The sequence below is a fragment of the Phacochoerus africanus genome, chromosome 14 (assembly GCF_016906955.1).
Source record: "Phacochoerus africanus isolate WHEZ1 chromosome 14, ROS_Pafr_v1, whole genome shotgun sequence".
Classification (NCBI taxonomy): Eukaryota; Metazoa; Chordata; class Mammalia; order Artiodactyla; family Suidae; genus Phacochoerus; species Phacochoerus africanus.
This window is the reverse complement of record NC_062557.1, coordinates 39,891,316-39,917,448: the sequence shown is the minus strand read 5'-3', so window position 1 is coordinate 39,917,448 and position 26,133 is coordinate 39,891,316. Positions and strand designations below refer to the sequence as shown.

Genomic DNA, 26,133 nt, shown 5'->3' with positions numbered 1-26,133 from the left:
GCCACGACCACAACAGGAATTCCTAATTATTTTCTTGGCCATGCCCACAGCATATGGAAATTCCTGGGCCAGGGATCAAACCTGAGTCACAGCAGTGACCCAGGCCATTACAGTGACAATGCCAGATCCTTAACCCCCTGTGCCACAAGAGAACTCCCACACCTGGATTTGTGATTCGCAATGTGGTGGCAGGGGGCAATCTTGTGGGACTGAGCATTTAACCTGTGGAGTCTGACACTAACTCTAGGTAGATAGGGTCAGAATTGAATTCAATTGCAGGTGTCAACTGAAAAAGAAAAGGCACAACCTAAAAGCTGAGAGTTATGTTTTATTCAGTGGACAAAACTGAGGACAGATGCTCAAGACACAGCATATCAGATAACTGAGAGACTGCTCCAAAGAGCGGGGCGGGGGTGGGGTGGGGGGACCAGGATATATAGGAATTTTTGCAACAAAGACCAGGTGGTAAGAATATCAAAAGATTACCATTGGGAGTTCCCTGGTGGTCTAGTGGTTAGGACTCAGTGCCTTCACTGCTGCAGTCCAGGTTCAATCCCTGGCCTGGGACCTGAGATCCCACATCAAGCCACGGTACACCGTGGCTCCAAAAAATAAAATATAAATAAAAAATTACTATTAATTAAAGAGAACCAGATTTCTCAAGGAATTTAGCACTTTTTTCTGTGTATGGGAAGATGCAAGAGTCTAGGCTCACTGAAATCTTTCCTTTGATATGCGCCTCAGCTACCTGGGGCTAGTATCCCCCAGCTTTCTCAACCTGAGTTTCCTCAGGGCTCTCTTGGTGTTGGGGGGGGGGCGGGTTGGGAGGTGGTCTGAGTGGCTTGATGGCTGCAACATCCTTTTTCTACTGACATGGCAGGGGGCATTCTTAGTTCACAAAGGACACCCAGCTGGTGTCACAGAATTGCTTGATGTCTGGTGTTAGAAGTAGTGTTCAAGTATTGTGTATAACGTAAATGAAAACAAGAGAGGTTTTTCCTTTACAATCACCAAGATCAAGTTAGGAACTGAAGGCCAGAGAGGGAGAGCACAGTGGTAGGCTTCCGTAGGAGGATTTGGATGGAATCTCCCAGAAACAGAGCCAAGAGCCACTGGGGCTCTCCTAGTATGAAGGAAATGGCACGAGGAACAAGAGAGGAAGGGTTTCACCTAGAACTGGAAAACTAGGGGTCATCAGTGCTGCCTGTCGACCAGCCCATAGTCCAGTGAAGACAGAACTTAAGTTTCCTTCCTAAATAGGCTCATTTCAAGAGTTCCCAATGTGGCGCAACAGAAACAAATCTGACTAGTATCCATGAGGATGCAGGTTTGATCCCTGGCCCTGATCAGTGGGTTAGGGATCCGGCATTGCCGTGAGCTGTGGTATAGGTCACAGATGAGGCTTGGATCTGGCGTTGCTATGGCGTAGGCCAGCAGCTACGATTGGACCCCTAGCCTGGGAATTTCCATATGCCATGGGTGCAGCCCTAAAAAGAAAAAAAAAAAAGGCTCATTTCTTGATAAAATAATTTTTTCCCCTTTGAAAATTATTAACCTGCCTCCAAAAAAAAAAAAAAAAAAATTCAGGGAGGATGGTAGTAACTTTGCGTCTCCCTCACTCCGAATCTGTGACCTCATCCCTGCCCCAGAAGCCCCATCTCTGTGCCTTGGAACTACTCCCAAAGGCACACCCGACTGGACTCCTCAGCTCTGTCCTACTTCAACCTGGCAGCTGCAGCACAAAGATATTTGAAGGAGAGGCTTTCAAAAAAAAACCCCTCCAGTTACAGCCAACCTCTACAGTCTTTATTGAGAATGAAGAGCCACGGGCTGATGTGAATTATTTCATCTTTCTACAGCTGTTCCCTTTTAAATATTTATCCTGGCAAACATCACCACCATTTTTTACAACTTATGTTAATTGTGTGACTATTAAGCAAACCAAACCGTAAAATCAGCTCTCAGTGCTGAGATTTATGTGATTCACAGACCAGAGCTTATTAGAAAAGAAATCCACTGAGTACAAACTAGCCTCACGAGTGCCCCACACTGTTTCTAGGAAGGTGTGAAACCTTTTCCCTATTGCTGCATGTGGCTTCCAAGCTTCCATAGCAGCACTGAAATAGAACAGAAGCTACCCATTTCCCTGTGTGTTTTTTTTTTCAAACAATCCTGATGAGTGAAAACCTGAAGTCAGGAATGCTACAGCCCTAAAGGGGATCAGTAAGCTCTGAAAGGCTCCCAGACAGGATCAGTGCCCTGGAGGATCTAGGATTGAGGTTAGAGGGAAGCTTAATAGTGGGGGTTTGGTTTTGTTTTGTTTTTTGCTTTTTTGGGCTGCACTGGCAGCACATGCTAGTTCCCAGGCTAGGGGTCGAATCTGAGCTGCAGCCACAGCCCTACATGACAGCCACAGCAACGCCAGATCCTAGCCGAGTCTGCAACCCAGACCACAGCTCACAGTAAAGCTGGATCCTTAACCCACTGAGCGAGGCCAGGGATCAAACTCACATCCTCATGATACTAGTTGGGCTTGTTACTGCTGAATGACAACAGGAACTTCCTAATCATGGTACTTTGAACAGCTAGGAACAGCAGGAGGTATCCTGCTTATTCACCAAGGTCCTTGATCTGGATCATGGAACTGCTTCGAGACTCCAATAGAAGATCTCCCTCCAAAAATGCACTTACTGACAAATACTTCTGTAAAATGTCAGGAGTTTCAAGAACCTGCTTGAACCTATCCACAGATCCCCTAGGAGTCCATGAGCCTTGGCCTTACCATTTTCACTGTTATCCCACCCAAGCTGCCCTCATTTCTCCCCTTTTTATAGTAGCCAACTAACTCATCTCCCAGTTTCTCTTCACAGAAGGCAGAGGAACAGCAATCCTGTTAAAAGCTAAGTCAGATCCTGTTACTAACCTGCTCAATATAATCCATTAGCTTCCCATTTCACCTACAATAAAACTCAAGATCTTTTTTTTTTTTGGCCACCCGAAGCATGCAGAAGTTCCCTGGCCAGGGATCAAACCTGTGCCATAGCAGCATCCAGAGCCACAGCAGTGACAATGCTGGATTCTTAACCCACTGAGCTGTCAGGAAACTCCAAACTCCAACATCTTTATAATGGTTTACAGAGCCCTACAGGATCTGTCTCCAGATACCCTGCTGACATCTCTAGTTCTTCGTGGCCTTAACTCCTGCTGCTCTAGACACACTCATCTCCCCGTGACCTCTCAGTAGGACAGATACATGCCTATTTGAACTCTCAGCACCTGGCTGTCTCCTTCTTTCCTTCAAGTCTACTCAATTATCACTTTGTTGGTGAGGCCTTCCCCATCACTATATTTAAAATGCAGAAGGGAGTTCCTCTTGTGGCTCAGCAGATTATGAACCCAACTAGTATCCAAGAGGATTAAAGATTCAATCCCTGGCCTCATTCAGTGGGTTACAGATAAGGAGTTGCCGTGGTGTAGGCCAGCAGCTGCAGCTCTGACTTGACCCCTAGCCTGGGAACTTCCATATGCTGCAGGTGCAGCCCTAAAAGGCAAAAAACAAACAAACAAACAAACAAAAAAAACCCAGCAGGAGTTCAGCGGGTTAAGCATCTGGTGTTGTCACTGCAGTGGTCCAGGCCCCTGTCAGGGGGCAGGTTTGATCCTTGGCCCAGGGATTTCGAAATGCTCTGGGCAAAGCCAAATAAAATAAAACTGCAAACCCCATCCTGCCCTGCTTGGCACCTGTGCTCCTCTGCTTTCCTTTTCTCCATAGCACCCATCTTTTTTTTTTTTTTTTTCCTTTTTTCTGCACTCTTGGCATATTTAAGTTCCCAGGCCAGGGAGAGAATCTGAGCTGCATCTGTGACTTACACAAGAGCTGTGGCAAAGCCAAATCCTTAACCCACTGTCCCACCACATAGACAACTCAGGATTCTTAACCCACTATGCCACAGCAGGAGCTTCAAGGGTAGGGATTTTTGTCTGTTTTGTTTCATCGCCATATTTCAATTCCTGACCCAGAGTAGGCACTGAATAAATACTTGACTGATTGATAACTAACTGAATGATTAACTCTGCAGTGCCATGAATGTATCTAGACTGGGGAGGGAGTGGGTAGGGAGGAATGTACATTTACTGAAACACATCTCAGTGCCAAGCAGTATGCAAATTAACATGTGTCATCTCAGTTCTCTTTTTGTTTTTGTCTTTTTAGGGCCACACCCGAGGCATATGGAGGTTCCCAGGCTAGGGGTCGAATCAAAGCTATAGCTGCTGGCCTATGCCACAGCTAGAGCAAAGTGGGATCTGAGCTTTGTCTGCAACCTACACCACAGCTCACAGCAACACTGGATCCTTTAACCCACTGAGTGAGGCCAGGGGTTAAGCCCACATCCTCATGGATACTAGTTGGGTTCGTTAACCACTGAGCCATGACGGGAACTCCTCGGAGTTCTCTTGTGGCATGGGGGTTAAGGATCCAGCATTGTTACTGCAGTGGCTTGGATTTGATCCCTGGCCCAGGAACTTCCACAAATTCAAACTAAGTCTCACTAACTAAGGATCCTAAGGGAGGGAATGCAGAAAACAGGGAAGAATAATCAAGAAACAGTAGTGGAGGTTTGGGGCAGGGTCCTGTTCCTCAAGGGATATACCTAACATACCTTTGAGTTCGGCAGGAACTAAGCCTCCCTGCCCAAGGTGGAGGGTGGAATGAAAAGGTGGCTTCCTATCTACACCCTTACCACCTTGAACTTGCCCACCTGACATTGCCTTCTGACAGCAATCAACTAAAGCTTGCTCTGTTGACCTTTGCTCCAATTCTATGCTGAATTCCACTTTCATATCTCAGATGGGTCAGTACAAAGAGCCCTCTTCCTCCCAGTTTTATGGAGATATAAATGTATACATAAGGCGTACAGCATAATGGTTTGATAGAATAAAAAGCAAAAAAACTTTTCTCCTTAAAAGTATGAACCTCTTCACAAATGTACATGACATCTTTGTTCAGGGGCCAGGCTAAGCTCTGTATCATTTCATTTTCATTAATGTTCTGCCTAAGGCAGCACAAAAACCTTTTATTTGGTTCCCTTGCTTCAATCTCTCCTATATCCTTCTTAAACACTTCATGAGGCCCTTCTTGGCTCTCCATCCCATACATAACAAAGGTCTTAACTTACATGTGTAACAAAAGCCAAAATACAGAATTTCCTCCAGGTCTGACCTTTCCTTATCTAATAATGCTCAGTTGTTTACCTTTCCTACATCCTGAGCAAGTTCATTCCTCTTTTCTGAGTCCACTATTCCTTTGAAAAAATGTCCATCCAAATCTCTCCAAAAGTTGACCTGAGGTTTAAAAGAAATATACTTTATTTATTTTGTCTTTTTAGGGCCGCGCCTGTGGCATATGGAGGTTTCCCAGGCTAGGAGTCGAATAGAAGCTGTAGCCACCTGCCTATGCCACAGGCACAGCAACGCCACATCTGAGCCAACAACGCCAGATCCGAGATGGGTCTATGACCTACACCACAGCTAACCGCAAGGGCAGGATCCTTAGCCCACTGAGCAAGGCCTGGGAGCCAACCTGTGTCCTCATGGTTAGGAGTCAGATTAGTTTCCGCTGAGCCACTACCTAACTCCAAGAAATACACTTTATAAACAATACACAATCAAGGGTTTACTGTACCCATCACTCCTTTACCTCCAAATCTATCTAGGGCAATTTTCAATTCAATGATATTTTTGAATACTTAGTATGTGCTAGGCATTTTGTGGGACACATGACACTAGGAATGTAGAGAGACTGAAAAACGCAATCTTTGCCTTCCCCAAGCTCACTGCAATATACTTTCTCAACTAGTACCTTTTTTTCCCCCCATTTTTGGCCTCCCTGTGGCATATGGAGCTCCGGGCCAAGGTGCAGTAGCGACCTAAGCCGTAGCTGCCGCAACGCCGGATCCTTAACGCACCGATTGGGGATCGAACCCGCGTCTCTAAGCTACCAAGAGACCGATTACCCTTGAGGCACAGCGAGAGATCCTAGGCACAGCGACTAGATCTCTAATGTTAGGAGCTAAATCAGGGGTCCCCAAAAGTTCAGACTGAGGTGCACCTCCGGGCGCCGCCACATCGCAGCAACCTCATCTTTGCTCCGCTGTGACCACAGATCCAGAACCGGCTCCACTACCCAACACAGAGCCCTGGGCCTCACTCTGCAGACCTGGTCGCCCGCTGACGTGGCAGGCGAGGGGCGGGGACGCGTTGGCGCGGTGGGCGGGGTCCTGGGCCTCTGCGCCTGCGCACTGCGGCCAGCTCAAGGACCCGGATTTAAAGAGACAGGCCCTACAACCGTCGTGGCTGCGCGTGGCCTGTAGGCGCCTGGTCCTGGGCCTGAGGTGGTGCCGGAGCCGGGAAGGCAGGTGAGGGGCGGCGGGGTGGGGCAGCGGGGAGGGAGGCGGCAGGGGTTTCAGGGTTCTGCGAGGCCCGGGAGCCAGCTCCCTGGCCTCTTCCCTCTCCCGCCCGCCGGCGGAGCCCCGAGGCACACCCTCCGTGACGTGGCGGCCCCCCGGGAGCCCGCGGGGGTTGGCTCCCGACTCCCGGGACCCCCACGGGTCTGCGCCGGGGAGGCAGGGTGCCTCCAGCCGGGCCCCCGAGAGGGCTGCTCTGGCCGGGTTTGCTCAACCGCAGCGTCCCATTTCCCAGCCCCGGACTATATCTACGCGGCCCCTCCAGCCCTAACCGGGGGACTTGCTTCCCCGCCTACCCCCCGGTGTCCGCTCCCGGTTGGGAGCCCGTGCCCACTCCCAAAAACGTCGCAGAAAGGCCCTCTAGGAAAAGCGGCCCATGGGCTTTCATTTCCCGGACCGGCTGCCCGCAGCCCTCAACGGTTTGCTTCTCGGCTCCCTTTGATGATATGCTAAGCAGCGGCCGGTGTGTATGCGCGGAGGCGGGGGTGCTGTGAGCCAGACGGGTATCCCCCAAGCGGCTTTGTGCCTCCTCTGCACTGCGAGGTGCTCTCCCTTCGGCTCCTTTGATCACCGGGCGTGTGTTGAGGGTGGGGGTGCTTCCTAAATCGCTCTTCCAAAAGGTGGTGAACTCTCATTCGTTCTGAGCTCTTCTTGGTCCTGCCTTAATTTCACATTCCTCGCCTTTGTGGTTCTTCCAGCTTCTGAGGGTTTAGAACCCTTTGTGAGCTTCACGAAAATCATGACCTTCTCCTCCCCCGAAATGTACATGGCTGAAGGTGCACCTTTTGTCTACCTTTTCATGGAGTTCAAAGCACCCCCACCCCCCACTCCCCACCGCCTCGTTCCCCATCAGCCCGTCCATGGACTCATTTTTCATTTTCCCAACCATCTTGCGGGTAGGTATTACTTTCCCTGTTTTAGAACTAAGGAAACAGACTCAAAGAGTTAAGGGAATTCTCAAGGATAACTTAGTGCGTGAACTATGAGTCACACCTGGGCTCCCATCTCTGATTCCCACTTACCTTCTGTCTGCTGCTTTACGTTGCACTACACTAAGTAAAGCCTGCTTTTCATCATCACCAAATAGCAATTTCACTACAAAGTCCTTTACAGGCTGAAAATAATTCCCGGTCTGTTTAAAGTTAGAACTAAGAAGATACTTTAGAAAATATAAATATAAGAAGGTGAGGGATACCACGTGGTATTCACTGATCACAAGGGCTTTTTCTTAGAATAATAGCCCTTTGAGTTAGGTACTATTATTATCCACATTTACAGTTGAGGAAATTGAGGAACCCAGAGCTTCAGTAACCTACCAAGGTCACACAGCTAATGAGCTAGGATTTGAAGCCTAGCAGTCTGGTTTCAGGCTTCATTTAATTGCCTCTCAAAATAGAGCTTCTGATTAAATCTCAAATCTGTGTCGTGGCTTAATTATATTCTGAGAATGGCATATATTTTATACTTCACATTAAAAACTTCACGAGCATAATGCAGCTTTTCTTGATGATTAAAAGGCTTTAGGACCTTATAATACTTAAGGGTCATCATCCATTTTAAGGATTAGGTGTTGCTGATGGCCTGAGAAAAGGTTTTACATTATTTGGATTCTCTTGATTGAGATTTACCAGGTACACGTGTATGTTAGATAATTGAACATCCTTTCACAAGCTGAATTTCCCGTATTGGAGCTCTTTGTCCTATAGGCAACAAATCTTTCATACTTTGGGTTGATTGCTCAGCATGGATTGTTTTAGGACTTCAATCTTTGAAGCAATTAGAAGCCTAGCTCTTCCTTTATAACTCACCTTTCCTGCCTCTCGCCCTTTTATACAGCTGTATGAATTTGGCTTTTAAGATCATCTTCCCACCAACTCTCCGTCCGCTCAGCCGGAAAAAACTGTGCCTGTTCCAAGAACAATATCACTGGCCTGACAAAAGACAGTTCAGCCAGTGGTCAGAAACAGGTCTGCGTAGACACCACCTCCTCCAGAGAAGAAAGCCTGTTCTGTCATTCCAGGAAAGCAGTCTCAGACCACGTGCTACCTGCCTTGTTTTCTTGCCAGGGTCGCATGTGGGACTCTGTGGTGGCCCCTGTGAGATGGCAGAGCAACGGTTCTGTGTGGACTATGCCAAGCGTGGCACAGCCGGCTGCAAAAAATGCAAGGAAAAGATTGTAAAGGGTGTATGTCGCATTGGCAAAGTGGTGCCCAATCCCTTCTCAGAGTCGGGGGGTGATATGAAAGAGTGGTACCACATCAAATGCATGTTTGAGAAACTGGAGCGGGCCCGAGCCACCACGAAAAAAATCGAGGACCTCACAGAGCTGGAAGGCTGGGAAGAGCTGGAAGATCCTGAGAAAGAACAGATAAGCCAGCACATTGCAGGTGGGGTGGAGAATACTGCTTTCTCATCTTAGGGGTGCTGAGAGAAAAAGGGATGAGAGTAGAGGCCAGTGTCTTCCTGTCTGTCTTTTTGGGGGTTTGTTTTAATAACTTCAAACTCACAGAAAAGTTGCAAGAATAAAAACAGTATAAAGAATGCTCATATTCCCTTTACCCAGATTTACCTGTTAACGTTTTGCTCTCTGCTTTATCATTTACGTCCCAGTGTTCCTTCTCCCCACTGCTTCCCTCCTCCTCTATCCTAGTCCCCCTCCCCACACACCCAGTTTTTCCCCCTGAACCATTTGAGTGTAAGTTGCGTAATCATGGCCCTTTGCCTTTAAACACTTAAGTGTGTATATACTAAGAATAGAATACTCTCTCACTTGACCGTCATACAACTATCAACCAGTAAATTTATCTTTGAAATAATGCTTGAATCTACCATCTGTATTCCAGTTTTATTAGTTGATCAGATAATATCTTTTATAGCTTTTCTCTCCCTCCAGTGTAGAATCCTAATCAAAGGTCAGGCATTGCATGTAGTTAACATGTCTGGTCTCCTTTAATCTGGAACATTTCCACCATCTTTCTTCTTTTATGACAGTGACATTTTTTAAGATTAGAGTACCTGCCACTACCCCCTTTATCTATTAATTTTTTATCTATATGAACTCAGATGACTAGTTTGTTCCTGGTGGCTTGTAATTGTACTGTGCTTTACTAAATTGGCAGTTAATTGTCCCATATTTGGCCATTTGGGAGCCCCTTTGAGCTAGTTTTGTCCTGTATAGCCCTGTAATCAGCCATTTCTTTGAAGAGTCCTTGTTGCTGTTTGGTTATTAGAGACCCAAATCTGGATGCTCCATATCTGTATCCTGGGTGCCATGAGGTATCCTTGCCTTTTTTTTTTTTTTTTTTTTGGGTCTGTTTAGGACCGTACCTGCTGCATATGGACATTCCCAGGCTAGGGGTCGAGTTGGAGCTATAGCCGCCAGCCTATACCACCACCACAGCCACGTGGGATCCGAGCCATATCTGCGACCAGCACCGCAACTCACAGCAATGCTGGATCCTCAACCCACTGAGTGAGGCCAGCAATTGAACCTGTGTCCTCATGGATGCTAGTTGGGTTTGTTAACCACTGAGCCATGACGGGAATTCTGAGGTATCTTTGCTTTTAATCCCTTTCAGCAGACAGAGCTAGAAAATGTATCTTTGTGTATATACAAAAACTCACACATATACATATGCATACATACAGATGCATATATATGTGCACATACACGCATGCTCACATGTGTGCATATTTTAAAAATCTTATACTGATATTTACGAATCCAGTTAGTCCTTCCTGACCCTCAGGGTCTTTATCTTTAAAATAATATTCCTATCTTTAATTAAGTTTAGTTCTGGTCAGTGTAAGAGGGCTCTAAAATGGGCATCTGTCCTTGTTCTTTGAGAGGAAAAAGATGTCCAGGAGAGAAAACTACTCCGTCTCTTATGTTCCCCTCCTGCCCCCCCAGCCTTAGCCACTGGCCTTAGCTTTTGTTAATTCCTGACCCCTCTCATTCAGAGGAAGAGAACTACGGGGTAGAGTTAAACTGTTGCATAGCTCAAAGAAATCCGCAGCTGGAAGTTTCCTTGCCCATACCAAATCGACATGCTCTGTTTATCCATTTTCATTTTACCTCCTTGCTTATCTGTAAATTGGGGCTGATTCTATAAGCTGAGGTCCCCACATTTTATCGATTGAGATGTGATATCTGATTTCCTCCATATCTAGAGATTATTATATATGGGATTGGGGGTGGGGAATGTTGATGAAAACTTGTTACTGACAAGTAAAGAGTAACTGGATCTTTTTTCCCCAGTATCCTGTTAGGCACTGTCTCCACTCAAAAAGACTGGTCAGCCAGCCATCAACATTGGGATAATACAGTGGTAGTAACTCACCGAGCCAGGCTGTAAGAGCAGTTGATAGACTCTTTTGGAAGTTTTTTCCAGAATCTTTCACTGAGGGATGTTTTCCCTTCTTTTGGGGTCCTACAGATCTGTCTTCCAAGGCAGCAAGCACACCAAAGAAGAAAGCTGTTGTTCAGGCTAAGTTGACAGCCACTGGCCAGGTGACATCTCCAGTGAAAGGTGCTTCATTTGTCACCAATACCAATCCCCGGAAATTTTCTGGCTTTTCAGGTAAGATAGGTTAGGGCTTGAACTGTTAACAGTCCTTCTCTTAATTTGATATCCTATTGGGGCTCTGGTGAAGAGAGAATTCTGTGCTACGTAGCCTCCTTAATACAGGTGACCCTTGGACAATATAGGAGTTAGGGCCTCTGAACCTTCTGCAGATCTAACCCTTTGAAAAATACAAATATGATTTACTGTCTGCCCTCCTCCGTATCCGGAGTTCCTATTCACAGGTCCACCAGGCCCTTAGTTCTGCATCCATGGATTCAGTCAACCACATGTTATATGGTACTTACTTCCTATTGAGAAAAATCTGCGTGTTAAGTGGACCCATGTAGCTCAAACCCATGTTGTTCATGTTATTTGCTTCCATCTGAGCAGAGAGGTAATGGGCAGTTCTAGTGCTCCACTTGTGTAGCATTTCTGTGTATACTTTAATCTCTATTGCTGCAAGAAGATGTTTGTTTTGTTGATTTTTTTCCCCATGAAGTAGTTTAATTGGGTCAGACGGATTATTCTAACCTGCCCTTTACTTCTTTTTTTTAGGGCTGCACTCGCGGCATATGGAGGTTCCCAGGCTAGGGGTCCAATTGTAACTGTAGCTGCCAGCTTATGCCAGAGCCACAGCAACGCGGAATCTGAGCTGCATCTGCGACCTACACCACAGCTCATGGCAATGCCGGATCCTTAACCCACTGAGCGAGGCCAGGGATCAAACCTGCAACCTCCTGGTTCCTAGTCAGATTCATTTCCTCTGTGCCATGTCAGGAACTCCCACTTCCTTCTTTTTAGTAATGAAAGAATCTTGAGGGAGTTCCGGTTGTGGCTCAGTGGCTAACAAATCCAACTAGGAACCGTGAGGTTGCAGGTTCGATCCCTGGCCTCACTCAGTGGGTTAAGGATCTGGCATTGCCATGAGCTGTGGTGTAGGTCGAAGACACATCTCAAGATCCCGCCTTGCTGTGGCTGTGGCGTAGGCCGACAGCTACAGCTCCGATTAGACCCCTAGCCTGGGAACCTCCATATGCCACAGGAGTGGCCCAAGAAATGGCAAAAAAGAATCTGGAGAAATTGCATCCCAAACTGGAGACTAAAGTAGAGAAGAAGGGAGATGTCCTGCATGGCCTTGAGTGACAGATGGCATTGGACTGGGGCCTTTACATACGTGGTTTCATTTGTTCTTAGTTAACCTTGGGAAGGAGGTTCTTTTTTATAAGGCCCATGTTATGAATGAGAAAGCTGGTGTTCAGCATCATTATGAAGTTACTGTTGACACTGAAGTCTGTTTAACTCCAATATCTGTGCTTTCACCCTAACCTGTTACCGCCTTTATTTGGAGATGTTTCTTATGACAGACTCAGCTAGAGAAAATAAAGTCAGAGTTCCCTTGTGGCACAGTGGGTTAAAGGATCAGGAATTGTCACTGGAGCAACCCGGTCTCTGCTGTGGCGCAGGTTGGATCCCTAGCCTGGGAACTTCTGCATGCTGTGGGCATGGCCAGAAAAGAAAAGGAAAGAAAGTCAAAACACGTGGACTCAAAAGTTGTTTGGGGGGGCTGCTTTGAGTGAGTGAAAGACCTGCAGACTTGGGATCAGAAGACCTGAGTCCTGGTCTTGAGCCTCAGTGGCCTCATCTGTGAAGTGGGAATAGCAACACCTGTCTCATTGACCCCACAGTGTCTCACAAGGGATAAAGGAGATAAAGTTGTAAAACCAAAGCGTGACTCTGCAAATTTTTTTATTATTTTAAAACTCTGAGGTTTGCTTGGGTTTTGTCTAATGGTAAGCCAGAAATGATAGTGAAGGGCAGCTTGTTTCTGAAAGGGCCTTGGTTCTAAGGAGGGAATTGAGGAGAAACACGGTGTTCTAGTTCTTACAACCTGCTGAACTGTGATACTTTGGAGATTTTTGTCCCCTAAAATCCTCTTTAGACCCTGGGTCAGAGATGAGGATGGATTTGTAATTTACGGAGTCCATACCAGAAGATGCTTACATCAGCAGCCAGCTTGCTAATGGCTCTGCTGCAAGCTTGCCGAATGATTTACTTTGTAAATGGTCCCAAGGAGGTAGGAGAGGATCACTCTAGAATTGTACAGTTTACTGGGCGTGTCTGGCGGAAAGCCCTGCCTGTTCGCTACCTCTTGTTTTTACAATAAGAGAGAAAACGGCCATGGGGGATAGTGGTGGGGGGCTGGAGGTGTCTCCCCTCCGCCAGCCTCGGTCTCCTCATCAGTAAGAAGAGATTGAGCTAGGTAATCTTTAAGGTTTCTTCCAGCTCTGACAATCTGCAGAAGCAGTGGTTTCACACTGACTAACATGTCCCTTGATTTCTTCCCCCTTCCTGATCCGCCCTTTCTCAAGTTCCACTTTTTTTTTTTTGGTCTTTTTGTCCTTTTAGGGCCACACCTGCAGCACATGGAGGTTCCCAGGCTAGGGGTCTAATCAGAGCTGTAGCTGCCGGGCTACCCCAGAGCCACAGCAACGGGGGATCCGAGCTGCGTCTGCAACCTACACCACAGCTCATGGCAACGCCCGATCCTTAACCCATTGAGCGAGGCCAGGGATCAAACCCCCAACCTCATGGTTCTTAGTCGGATTCGTTACCCACTGGCCATGACGGGAACTCCTCAAGTTCCAGTTTGCAGTCAATCTGAGAGGTCTGGTCTGCTCTGGGCGTGAAAGAGACCCTGATTCCTCGGTGAGGTGCTCAGAGAGAGAGATGCACATCAGCTGGTCCTCTGCTTTGATGTGAGGCCACTGTTTCTTTACTAAGCAATAGCTGCGAGATTTGGGGAAATTACTTGAACATCCATTTTTTAGCCCATAAAATGGGTATAATATTTACCCCCAAAGGACTGTTTGGGGGGATTAAGTGAAACTACCTGAAGAGCACCAGCAGAGTACCTGTTTCCCTTTCTTTCTTCCCAGCAAGGCAAAATGAATCTTCTCCCCTTTTCTCTCTTGACAGCCAAGCCCAACAACTCTGGGGAAGCCCGCTCAAGCCCTACCCCTAAGGCAAGTCTGTCCTCAAGCAAATGTGACCCCAAGCACAAGGATTGTCTGCTACGCGAGTTTCGGAAGTTATGTGCCATGGTGGCTGAAAATCCTAGCTACAACACGAAGACCCAGATCATCCAGGACTTCCTTCAGAAAGGCTCAGGAGGAGGTGGGCGCCTCGAGCATCCTGGATGGGCTTTTCTTCTAAAGAGCTCAGAGTCATGGCCCACTTTGTGGGCTGGGCAGGTGAACTGTATGGTTGCTCAGGGCCCCATGCTTGGTTTAATGCTCTGCTGTTGCTGTCTTGAAATTCTTAGTACTTTTTTTTTTCTTTTTCTTTTTCTTTTTTTTTTTTTGTCTTTTTGCCATTTCTTGGGCCTCTCCCACGGCACATGGAGGTTGCCAGGCTAGGGGTCGAATCGGAGCTGTAGCCTCTGGCCTATGCCAGAGCCACAGCAACGCCAGATCTGAGCCATGTCTACGACCTACACCACAGCTCACGGCAACGCTGGATCCTTAACCCACTGAGTAAGGCCAGGGATCGAACCCGCAACCTCATGGTTCCTAGTCGGATTCGTTAACCACTGAGCCAGGATAGGAACTCCCTTGAAATTCTTAGTACTTTTCAACAAAGAGCCCATGTTCTCATTTTGTCCTGGGCCCTGCAAAGTGTGTAGCCACTTTTCAAAGCACGATGACATCTTTCTTCCTTTCTGTCCCCCAGGAGGCCAGATGAACCTATCTCCTTTGACCAAGAAGAAAATTTGCTATGCTGCATGTTTGATTAGGTTTTTATGAACCACTTGCGCAGCTTGGAATAGAATCTTCCAACTGTGTTTCTTTCATTCATCTAACAAATGATCATTAAGCATCTGTAATGTGCTCACCACTGGGGACACTGAAGTGAAAGTCATGGCTTTGCCCTGCAGGAGCTCATCCAGGGCTAAAAGAGAAGCAGACACATAAACCCAGCGCTTGGCCTCTGCAGCATACTGAACGCTCAGTACCCTGTGGTCCAGTGATGGCAAGGGCGGCAATGTAGACATCTCTTGGTTCCTTGAGCTTGTGTATTTATTTGTTTAGGCCCCGTTTCTCAGGAAGGATTTCTTTCTTCTGTCTCCTCCAGATGGTTTCCGCGGTGATGTGTACCTAACAGTGAAGCTGCTGCTGCCGGGTGTTATTAAGAGTGTTTACAACTTGAATGATAAGCAGATTGTGAAGCTTTTCAGCCGCATTTTTAACTGCAACTCAGATGATATGGCACGAGACCTAGAGCAGGTCAGAGGAAGGGGAGGGTCGGTGGATTCCGATGGGCCTCTGCTGAACCAATCACCTGTACCATCTTTTTTTCTGGTTGGGGCATGTACTGTTTTAGGAGACTGCAGCCCACTTGAGCAAGATTTCGTTATGAGAGGAGCTGAATGGGAAGCTACAGCTGTTGGTTTCAGAGGGTCTCAGGACCGAACTTAAACCTGAGCCTAGAGGCCATACCTCAAGAGGCAGGATCTGAGACGTCTCACCATCTCTCCCAAGGCTCTTGTTCTAGACCCTATTTTTTCTGACTTTTCTTCCCCCTGTAACTTGGCTTGCCATTCAGTTTTGGTTTGTTCATGACTCCAGCCTTGGCACCATGGAAAGTTTCTAACAAAGCACCCCTTTTATCTGATGACTCTCTCTCTCTCTTAGTTCAAATTCTAACCACTCAAATTGGCTTGGCTCTGGGTTATTCTTGTGTCACTTCTCAGCTATGGCAGGCGGCCAGATCCTGCAGTGGATGGAGGTGCCCTTTGCAGGAACTGTGGGTGGGATGGATTCTCTTAAGAAGTGAGGTCCATATGTGTGGGTTGGGGACAGGAGCTCTGGTTGAAATCTCTGATTCAGCTTTAGTCCTGGGGGTTTGGGGTTACACTTGGTCTCTTTGGGGTTGCTGCAGTGGCATTTTGATTTTTGGAGACAGGGTGACGTGTCAGAGACAGTCAGAGTCTTCTTTGAGCAGAGCAAGTCTTTTCCCCCAGCCGCCAAGAGCCTCCTTACCATCCAGGAGGTGGACGAGTTCCTCCTGCGGCTCTCCAAGCTCACCAAGGAGGACGAGCAGCAACAGGCCCTGCAAGACATTGCCTCTAGGTGGGCATGCTGCCGGGGGAGGGGTGGGCCTGGGGAGGTGGACTCACTTGAGAAGGAAGGTTTGGGAGTCCAGAGCTCTTCAAAGGCCCAGTGGAATGTGCCTCATCCCTCTAGGTGTACAGCCAATGACCTTAAGTGCATCATCAGGCTGATCAAACATGATCTGAAGATGAACTCAGGCGCAAAACACGTGTAAGTACCAGCTCCTCTGACAGCTGAAGCTACCCACTTCCTTTGTTGTCAGCTGGTGTCAGGACTTTGAAGTCCTGATTTGGATTTGAATCCTGATTGTAGCTTCTTCCTTCCTGTGGGACCCGTCACTTGACCTAGCTCAGCCTCCATGGTCTCATATGTAGCATGGAGGTAACAGTACCCTTCTCAGGGTTGTTAAAGTCCACCACATGGAGCATGTTCAATAGGTACAGTACAAGTCACTTGCTCACTCCAAACACCTCTTTGCTAGGGCAGCATCCATGCAGCACAGTATCTCAAAAGAGCTGAGTTTTCCAAGAGCTTTCTCTACTATGAAAGTCCTTAAACAGTAGACCATAACCCCTTCCCCGTAGACTGGTATCCTGCCTCTCCTGTCTCTAGGGACAGTCTGCCATCCAAAGCAATGAGGTCAAAGGCAGTGGGTTTTGTCTCCTTGCTCCTGTCCACCTCGGCAGGTTAGATGCCCTAGACCCCAATGCCTATGAAGCCTTCAAAGCCTCGCGCAACCTGCAGGATGTGGTGGAGCGGGTCCTCCGCAACGAGCAGGAGGTGGAGAAGGAGCCAGGCCAGAGACGAGCCCTGAGTGTCCAGGCCTCACTGATGACCCCGGTGCAGCCCATGCTGGTAAGGACGCTGCTCTGGCCTGCTCGCTACTCCTCTGCCAGGCCACTCTCCTTCCCTGTGAGATCTGACGGGGTATGATGTTCTTTTTGGTTGTTTGAATTGAAGCATAGTCAGTTTACAATGTAGTGTTAATTTCTGCTGTACCGCAGAGTGACTCAGCGATACGTGTATATTCTTTTTCCTATTCTTTTCCATTATGGTTTATCACAGGATGCTGAATATAGTTCTTTTTTTTTTTTTTCATTTACTCAATGAATTTATTACATCTGTAGTTGTATAATGATCATCACAATCCAGTTTTATAGGATTTCCATCCCACAACCCCAGCGCATCCCCCCACCCCCCAAACTGTATCCTTTGGAAACAGTAAGTTTTTCAAAGTATATGAGTCAGTATCTGTTCTGCAAAGAAATTCATTCTGTCCTCTTTTCAGATTCCACATGTCAGTGAAAGCATTTGATGTTGGTGTGTCTCATTGTATGGCTGACTTCACTTAGCGTGATAATTTCTAGGTCCATCCATGTTGCTAAAAATGCCGCTGTTTTGTTGCTTTTGATGGCTGAGTAATATTCCATTGTGTATACGTACCACATCTTCTTTATCCACTCCTCTGTCGATGGACATTTAGGTTGTTTCCATGTCTTGGCTATTGAAAATAGTGCTGCAGTGAACATCAGAGGTATTGTGTCTTTGCAAGTCATGATTTTCTCTGGATAGATGCCCGGGCATGGGATTGCTGGATCAAATGGGAGTTCTATTTTTAGTTTTCTGAGGAATCTCCATACTCTTTTCCACAGTGGTTGCACCAATTTACAATCCCACCAACAGTGTAATAGGGTTCCTTTTTCTTCACCCCCTCTCCAGCACTTACTGTTTTTAGACATTTTGATGATGGCCATTCTGGCTGGTGGTAAGGTGGTACTTCATAGTGGTTTTGCTGCATCCCATAGGTTTTGGAGAGTCATATCTTTGCTGTCATTTGCTTCTAGCTTTTTTTTTTTTTTTTCCTAGGGCCACACCCGCGGCATATGGAGGTTCCCAGGCTAGGGGTCGAATCAGAGCTATAGCTGCCAGCCTATGCCAGAGCCACAGCAATGCCAGATCTGAGCCATGTCTGTGACCTACACCACAGCTCTAGGCAATGCAGGATCCTTAACCCACTGAGCAAGGCCAGGGATTGAACCCGCAACCTCATGGTTCCTAGTCAGATTCGTTAACCACTGAGCCATGATGGGAACTCCTGCTTCTAGGTATTTTTTAATTTCCTCTTTGATTTCTTCAGTGATTCATTGGTTGTTTAGTAGCATGTTGTTCAGTCTCCATGTGTTTGTGCCTTTTGCAGTTTTTTTATTGTTGTTGATTTCCAGTCATATAGCGTTGTGGTTGGAAAAGATGCTTAATATGATTTCAATTTTCTTTTTTTTTTCTTTTTTTTTTTTTGTCTTTTTGCTATTTCTTTGGGCCGCTCCCACGGCATATGGAGATTCCCAGGCTAGGGGTCCAATCGGAGCTGTAGCCACCGGCCTACGCCAGAGCCACAGCAACACGGGATCCAAGCCGTGTCTGTGACCTACACCACAGCTCATGGCAACACTGGATCCTGAACCCACTGAGCAAGGGCAGGGACCGAACCCGCAACCTCATGGTTCCTAGTCGGATTCGTTAACCACTGCGCCATGAGGGGAACTCCTGATTTCAATTTTCTTAAAGTTACTGAGGTTGGATTTGTAGCCCAGGATGTGATCAGTCTTAAGAGAATGTTCCATGTGCACTTGAGAAGAATGTGTATTCATTCTGTTGCTTTTGGATGGAATGTCCTATAAACATCTATTAAGTCCACCTGAATGCTTCATTCAGGGCCCATGTGTCCTTATTGATTTTCTGTCTGGATGATCTGTCCATTGCTATAAGTGGGGTGTTAAAGTCCCCCACTATGATTGTGTTATTGTTGATTTGTCCTTTTAAGGTTGTTAGCAGTTGCCTTATATATTGTGGTGAACCTGTGTTGGGTGCATAGGTATTTAAAATTTTTATATCTTCCTCTTGGATTGATCCTTTGATCATTATGTAGTGACCTTCTTTGCCCCGTAGAATATTCTTCATTTTAAAGTCTATTTTGTCTGATAAGAGTATTGCTACTCCAGCTTTTTTTGATTCCCGTTTGCATGGAATATTTTCTTCTATCCTCTCTCCTACAGTTTGTATGTGTCCCTAGAAGTGAAGTGGGTCTCTTGAAAACAGCATATATATTGGTCTTGTTTTTGTATCCATTCAGCCAGTTTGTCTTTTGGTTAGGGCGTTTAGTCCATTAACCTTTAAGGTAATTATTGATATGTATGTTCTTATTGACATTTTATTAATTGCTTTGGATTTGTTTTTGTTGCTCTTTTTTCTTCCCTTCTCTCCTCTTCTGCTTTGATGACTGTCTTCAGTGTTGTATTTGAGATGATTTTTCTTATTTGTTTGTGTATCAATTGTAGGTTTTTGGTTAGCAGTTATTCTGAAGTTTTGATGTAAGAGTCTATATATATAAATGAGATTGTTTTAAGTTGTTCTCTTAATTGCAAGTTCATCTCCAGTGTCCTGCATTTGTACCCACCTCTTATCATGATTTCTGATTTTGGTGGTATAATTGTGCATGGATAATTTCGTATCTTTACTGTGTGTATAACTTTACTGGTGAGCCTTGTCATTTGTGGTATTTTTGTTTCCTGTTGTGGCCTTTTCATTTCTGCCTAGAGAAGTTCCTTTAGTATTTGTTGTAAAGCTGGTTTAGTGTTGCTGAATTCTCTTAGCTTTTGCTTCTCTGTGAAGCTTTTAATTTCTCCTTCAAATCTGAATGAGAGCCTTACTGGGTAAAGTAATCTTGGTTGGAGGTTTTTTCCTTTCATCATGTTAAGTGTATCATACCACTCCCTTCTGGCCTGCAGAGTTTCTGCTGAAAAATCCACCGATAACCTTATTGGGGTTCCTTTGTATGTTATTTGTTTCTTTTCCCTTGCTGCTTTCAATATTTTCTCTTTGTCTTTAATTTTGGTCAGTTTGATTAATGTATTCCTCCTTGGGTTTATTTTATATGGTACTCATTGTGCTTCCTAGATTTGAGTGAGTGGTTCCTTTCCCATGTTAAGGAAGTTTTCGGCTATTATCTCTTGTTTGTTTTGGTGTTTTTTTTGTTTTTTGTTTTTTTTTTTTTGTCTTTTTGCCTTTTCTAGGGCCGCTACCGTGGCATATGGAGGTTCCCAGGCTAGGGGTCAAATGGGAGCTATAGCCACCGGCCTACGCCAGAGCCACAGCAATGTGGGATCCGAGCTGCATCTGTGACCTACACCACAGCTCACGGCAATGCCTGATCCTTAACCCACTGAGCAAGGCCAGGGATCGAACCTGCAACCTCATGGTTCCTAGTCGGATTCATCAACCACTTGAGCCATGACGGGAACTCCTTGGCTATTATCTCTTGGAATATTTTTTTCTGTCCCCTTCTCTCTCTCTCCTTCTTCTGGCACCCCTATAATACGGATGTTTGTGCATTTAACATTGTCCCAGAGTTCTCTGAGACTCTTTTCATTCGTTTTCATTTTTCTCTTTTCTGTTCCACATCAGTAATTTCTACTAATCTGTCCTCCACCTCGCTTATTGGTTCTTCTGCTTCCTGTATTCTGCTGTTAGCTGCTTCTAGTGAATTTTTTATTTCAGTTATTGTATTTTGCATCTCTTCTTGTTTAAGTTTTATATCTGTATCTCTTTGCTCGTTGTTTCCTGTAAATTATCCATCTTTGCCTCCAGTTTATTTCTAATGTCTTGCATCATCTTCAGCATCAACAATCTAAAGTCTTTTTCCTGGAAGCTGAGAATCTTCTCTGGTGGGTGGGGCTTAGCTGATTTTCTGAGGTTTTTTCTTTCTCCCTCATCTGAGTTATAGTTCTCTGTCTTTTCATTTTTATAGGTTTTTGGTGTGGTGACCTTTTTACAGGTAATAGAGTTGTAGCCTCTCTTACTTCTGGTGTCTGCCCCCCTTGTGGCTGAAGTTGGTACAGGGCTTGCTCTAGGCTTCCTGATGGGAGGGACTGATGCCTGCCCACTGGTAGGTGGAGCTGATTCTTATTCCTCTGGTGGGTGGGGCTTTGTCTCTGGATGGGATTAGAGGCAGCTGTGTGCCTGAAGGGTCTTTAGACAGCCTGTTCACTGAGGGGTGGGGCTGTGATCCCACCTGGATTGTTGTTTGTCCTGGGGCTTCTCACAGCTGATAGGTGGGGCCAGATTTTCCCAAAATGGCCACCTCCAGAGAAAGGCATGCTGCTGAATATTCCCCAGGGCTTTGCTTCCAATGTCCTTCCCTCACCACAAGCAACATTCACCCCTGTTTTCCCAGGAGGTCCTCCAAGAACTGCAGTCAGGTTTGACCCAGATTCCTCTGGAGACTTTGCTTTGCCCTGGGACCCAGTGCTCGTGAAAGTCTGTGTGCGCCTTTTAAGAATGGGGTCTCCGTTTCCCCCAGTCTCGTGGAGCTCCTGCACACAATCCCCACTGGCCTTCAATACTAGATGCTCCAGGGGCTCTTTCTCCCAGAGCCAGATCCCCACATGTGGGATTTTGATGTGGGGCTCAGAACTCTCACTCCTGTAGGTGAGTCTCTGTGAACCAGTTACTTTCCAGTCTGTGGGGCTTCCCACCCAGGAGGTATGAGGTTGCTTATATCACATAATCACACCTTCTACCTCTTGATGTGGCCTCCTCTTTGTCTTCTGGAGTAGGATATCTTTTTTAAGGTTTCCTGTCCATTTGATTGAAGATTGCTCAGCCTTTAGTTGTGAATTTTTTTGATTTTAAGAGAGAATTTGAGCTCCAGTCCTTCTATTCTGCAATCTTAATCCCATCTCCTGAGTATAGTTCTCTGTGCTGTACAATGGGACCCTGTTTTTTAGCCATCCTCTGTGTACTAGTTTGCATCTGCTAATCCTAAACTCCCATTCCATCGCTCCCCTACTCCTTTCCCTCTTGGTAATCACAAGTCTGTTCTCTCTGTCTGTGAGTCTTTCTGTTTCGTAGATAAGGTCATTTGTGTCTTTTTTTTTTTGTCTTTTTGTCTTTTTGCCATTTCTTGGGCCTCTCCCACGGCACATGGAGGTTCCCAGGCTAGGAGTTGAATCGGAGCTCTAGCCGCTGGCCTACACCAGAGCCACAGCAACACGGGATCCAAGCCGTGTCTGTGACCTACACCACAGCTCATGGCAACACTGGATCCTTAACCCACTGAGCAAGGGCAGGGATCGAACCCGCAACCTCATGGTTCCTAGTCGGATTCGTTAACCACTGCGCCACGACTGGAACTCCCATTTGTGTCATATTTTAGATTCCACATGTTAGTGATATCATGTGGTATTTGTCTGTCCCTTTCTGACTTACTTCACTTAGTGTGATAAACTCTGGGTCCATCTGTGTTGCTGCAAATGGCATTATTTCATTCTTTTTTATGGCTGAATAGTATTCCGTTGTATGTATGCATCACATCTTTATCTGTTCATCTGTCAGTGGACATTTAGGTGGGTTTTATGTCATGGCTATTGTGAATAGTGCTGCTGTGAACAAGGGGTGCATCGTGTATCTTCAGAATTAGAGTTTTTTCTGGATATATGCCCAGAAGTGGGATTGCTGGACCATGGGGCAATTCTATTTTTAGTGTTTTGAGGGACCTCCCTACTGTTTTCAATAGTGGCTGCCCCACCTTACATTCCCAGCACCTGTATAGGAGGGTTCTGATAGTGTATGATGTTGATGGCCTGTGCAGTTTGGCCAGAGGAGTTGGAGAGGGAGGAAGAGAGATAGAGAGGATGTTTCTCGATGGGGGAGTCAGGGCAAAGGAGGGGTCGGCATGACCTGGTGGATGAGCCCAAGGTCGAGGCCCGGCTCTGCCTCCAACAAGCTATAAAACTTGAGCGAGTTACTTAGCCTCTCTTGGTCTTTAGTTTCCCTATGTGAGTGATTCTGGAGCATCTGCCTAGAGCGGTTCATCTGTCATCTTTCCTGAAGTCAGGTGGATGTGTCAAGGAACGTGATCTGCCTCCAAGTAGCTCTGAGGGTTGGTTGCAGAGCCAGGCTCTCTATGTCTGGGTGTCTCGGGTCTCCTTTTTTTCTGGAAGGAGGGGAAGCTTAGGGAATGAAGACCAGCTCTTTGGCCTCTGCTCATTTCATGAGAAGTGGGATTTCCTCTCAGGCCTGGCTTCTCGTGTGCTACAGAACCTTCCATGCCCCCGGCCATGCCTACCGTGAGCGCCTTTGCACTGTTGCAGTGGTGTGTGGTGCTTTTAATGAAACTGTCTTGTGTGGGTAACTGAAGCCTTGGTCTGGAGTTCTGTCTTTGGGACAGAGACATATTCTTCTAGGAATGTATGTAGGACAGCCAGCTCCAAAATAGTGAGATCTCCACCCCAGGGATAGGGCTGGTACCTCCATTAGTGGCCTTTCTGACTTAAATAAGAATTCTTCCTGGAGTCTGTTCTACAGTCTGTCATTTGAAGAGTGTCCTGAGTTGTACAGTTTGCTGGTTAACCACACGGGCTTTGGAGCCGGGCCTAGGTTCACATCTGATTCCTGCCCTTTTCTAGCTATGTAGCCTCACATGAGCACTCAACCTCAGCATACTTCAGCTTTCTCATTGATAAAGCTAGAACGATATTTATCACCTAAGATGCGCCATTGAGGATGAAATGAAATGATGTCTGTGATCTGACATGTGGAAGTACCCCTAAGATTCTAATCGTTGTTGTTTGAGTCAAGATGGCACAGGTATGGGAATAAGCACTCCTGTGTCGTGTCCTGTCCTAGGGATCCCTGAGCACTGTCTCCCTGCCAGCCTCACTGACCCCTGGGTTCTGTGTGCCTCCTGTGCTGAGCTATCTGATGTGTTTAGCAATAAGCCAGAGACCCTGCAAGACCCTAAATTATCAAGGGAAAAAAAACAAGTCGTGTTTCAATAGAATTGTATTTGTTCCACAAATGAGTCGCATTCATATTGCTCAGAACGCAAGCTCCTGTGTCAAGTCCAGCGATGCTTTTATGGTCAGGATACAACATTGCCCAGCCTTTGCCACTCCCATCACCTCTTCGGCAGGCTGCCCTGAGTGTGCACTCTGGCTCTTGGTCCCTGGGAGCCAGGCTTGCGCTGTCCTTGCTGGGCAGCCCCTCATTGGAGGGGCACCTGTAAGTCTCAGGGCTTTTCCTGCCCCACCCCAAGGCCGAGGCCTGCAAGTCCATCGAGTACGCGATGAAGAAGTGTCCGAATGGCATGTTCTCTGAGATCAAGTACGATGGGGAGCGAGTCCAGGTGCATAAGAAGGGGGACCACTTCAGCTACTTCAGCCGCAGTCTCAAGCCCGTCCTGCCGCACAAGGTATAGGTCCCTTCCTTTCTTCTCTGCCTCCTTCCCTTCCTGCCTCTAAGCATCTCAGAGCCATTGTTCCATAGCCATTCCAGCTCTGGTGCAAATAGGGCCTGCTTTGTCTTTGTTGAATGAACGAATGAATTTGTTCTTTTTTTTTTTTTTTATGTCTTGTTGTTGTTGCTATTTCTTGGGCCGCTCCCGCGGCATATGGAGGTTCCCAGGCTAGGGGTTGAATCGGAGATGTAGCCACCAGCCTACGCCAGAGCCACAGCAACGCGGGATCCGAGCCGCGTCTGCAACCTACACCACAGCTCACGGCAACGCCGGATCATTAACCCACTGAGCAAGGCCAGGGACCGAACCCGCAACCTCATGGTTCCTAGTCGGATTCGTTAATCACTGCGCCACGACGGGAACTCCTGAATTTGTTCACTTTTGGAGTCCTCCAGTAGTGAGAGGCTGCTTAGCAGGGACAGCCAAGAGACAGACCCTGAGGCTGTCAGCACAGAGCCCAGGGGCAATGGTGCCTTCAGTGATGCCAGGGCAGAAGCTCAGCTGGCCAGCAACACGCAGCGTTGTCTGTGGCATTTCCGTGTCCTCTGTGCTCCCCCTAGCTAAGCCGTGGCTCAGATGCAAAGAGCTGTTGTGCTGTCATTCATTAATTCATTCGGCAACTGTTGATCAAGTGCTTAGTCTGTGCTGGGTACTATTCCAGTAATGCACATACAGCAGGAAAAACAAGACAGAAGTTCTGCCCCCCGGAAGCTTACATTCAGAGGTAAACACAGTCCCTTGGGGACCTTGGGAGCTCAGACTCCTGCCCTTAATCAGGGGGCACTGAGACCTCACCCCTCAGCCCTTCTCAGCTCCCACGGTCTCTGGGAGCCTCTGGGGGTGTGCCCAGGGAGAAGCCGTGGGGGTATGAGCTCCAGTATCTTGGAGACAGATGGATCCCGGCTCAGACTCACTTTCCCAGGGCCCCAGGGGAGGGCATGCTGTGGGGCTCTGGTCCGTAGCTCAGCCACTCTATGGGGATGGCTTGGTCACACTGCAGAGCACAGCTCCTGGCAGCTTGTCCAGGGGCACCTCCTGCTCCTCAGGAAGGAGCCTGAGCACAGCTTTCCAGCCTGGGAGCTGTTTCTCTGCCCTCCCTTACCAAAGCTTCATTCATTCTCCTCCCTTCCGGGCTTTGGTTCATGGAGGGCTGGGCCCGGGGTGAAAGCAGAGTGGCATGGATGTTCCAGCCTTTCCTGTCCCTACTCCAAGCGCCATAGGCAGCGATGGCCTCAGTGCCCTGCCCAGGGGAGGGCTGGACCACAGTCATGTTCCCTGGGCCGCCTTGGTGGCATCACTCGGCAAGGGCCGCCGTGAGTTACAGTGACCTTTTCCTGTCTAGGACCGTTAAGGGCTCTGCCATTAACAGGAAAAAATCCAATTCCAGACGTCCTTTTCTTCCTCATTCTGAAGACAGCTGTGGGTTCAGAGTCCCACCCGGAGAACACCCCCTCCCTTTCCTCGCTGCTCCTGATGGGGTTCATGTCTTCCTTCCATCTTTTTTCCAGCCAGTCTGTTCTCCTGCACAAATCCCTGCCTGCCCACCCTCCCTCCCGCCATTCCTTGTTTGTCTGTCCCACCTTCTCCCCCTCATTTGCACTTTCTCCTCAGTTCCTTCCTTTTTCCTGCACATTCTCTTCTGCAGCCCATAGAAAGTGACCTCAGCCCAGGCTGACCTCTTCCTGGGTCTTGGCAGAGAT

At 47.2% G+C, this 26,133-nt stretch overlaps 1 protein-coding gene and 1 non-coding gene across 9 annotated transcripts in view; one reads left to right on the top strand and one right to left on the bottom strand.

Moving 5' to 3' along the window:
* The window catches only part of LIG3 (DNA ligase 3), a 49,397-nt gene that overhangs the window by 14,328 nt on the left and 8,936 nt on the right, over positions 1 to 26,133 (top strand). Inside the window, exons 1-9 of one of the 8 annotated variants that reach the window (XM_047759048.1) lie at positions 6,295 to 6,412; positions 8,301 to 8,851; positions 10,901 to 11,044; positions 14,006 to 14,203; positions 15,161 to 15,312; positions 15,992 to 16,158; positions 16,273 to 16,350; positions 16,827 to 16,995; positions 24,233 to 24,388. In XM_047759048.1, coding sequence (XP_047615004.1) covers positions 8,305 to 8,851; positions 10,901 to 11,044; positions 14,006 to 14,203; positions 15,161 to 15,312; positions 15,992 to 16,158; positions 16,273 to 16,350; positions 16,827 to 16,995; positions 24,233 to 24,388 — 1,611 coding nt within the window. In that variant the 5' untranslated portion in view covers positions 6,295 to 6,412; positions 8,301 to 8,304. Of the gene's footprint in view, positions 1 to 6,294; positions 6,417 to 6,573; positions 6,928 to 6,984; positions 7,008 to 7,147; positions 7,361 to 8,300; positions 8,852 to 10,900; positions 11,045 to 14,005; positions 14,204 to 15,160; positions 15,313 to 15,991; positions 16,159 to 16,272; positions 16,351 to 16,826; positions 16,996 to 24,232; positions 24,389 to 26,133 lie in introns of those variants that run through there. The other 7 variants (XM_047759047.1, XM_047759052.1, XM_047759046.1 and 4 more) reach the window with 7 other exon arrangements.
* LOC125115397 (U6 spliceosomal RNA) lies at positions 4,964 to 5,070 on the bottom strand. The gene has a single exon (XR_007132104.1). It is a non-coding gene; the product is annotated as a U6 spliceosomal RNA (small nuclear RNA).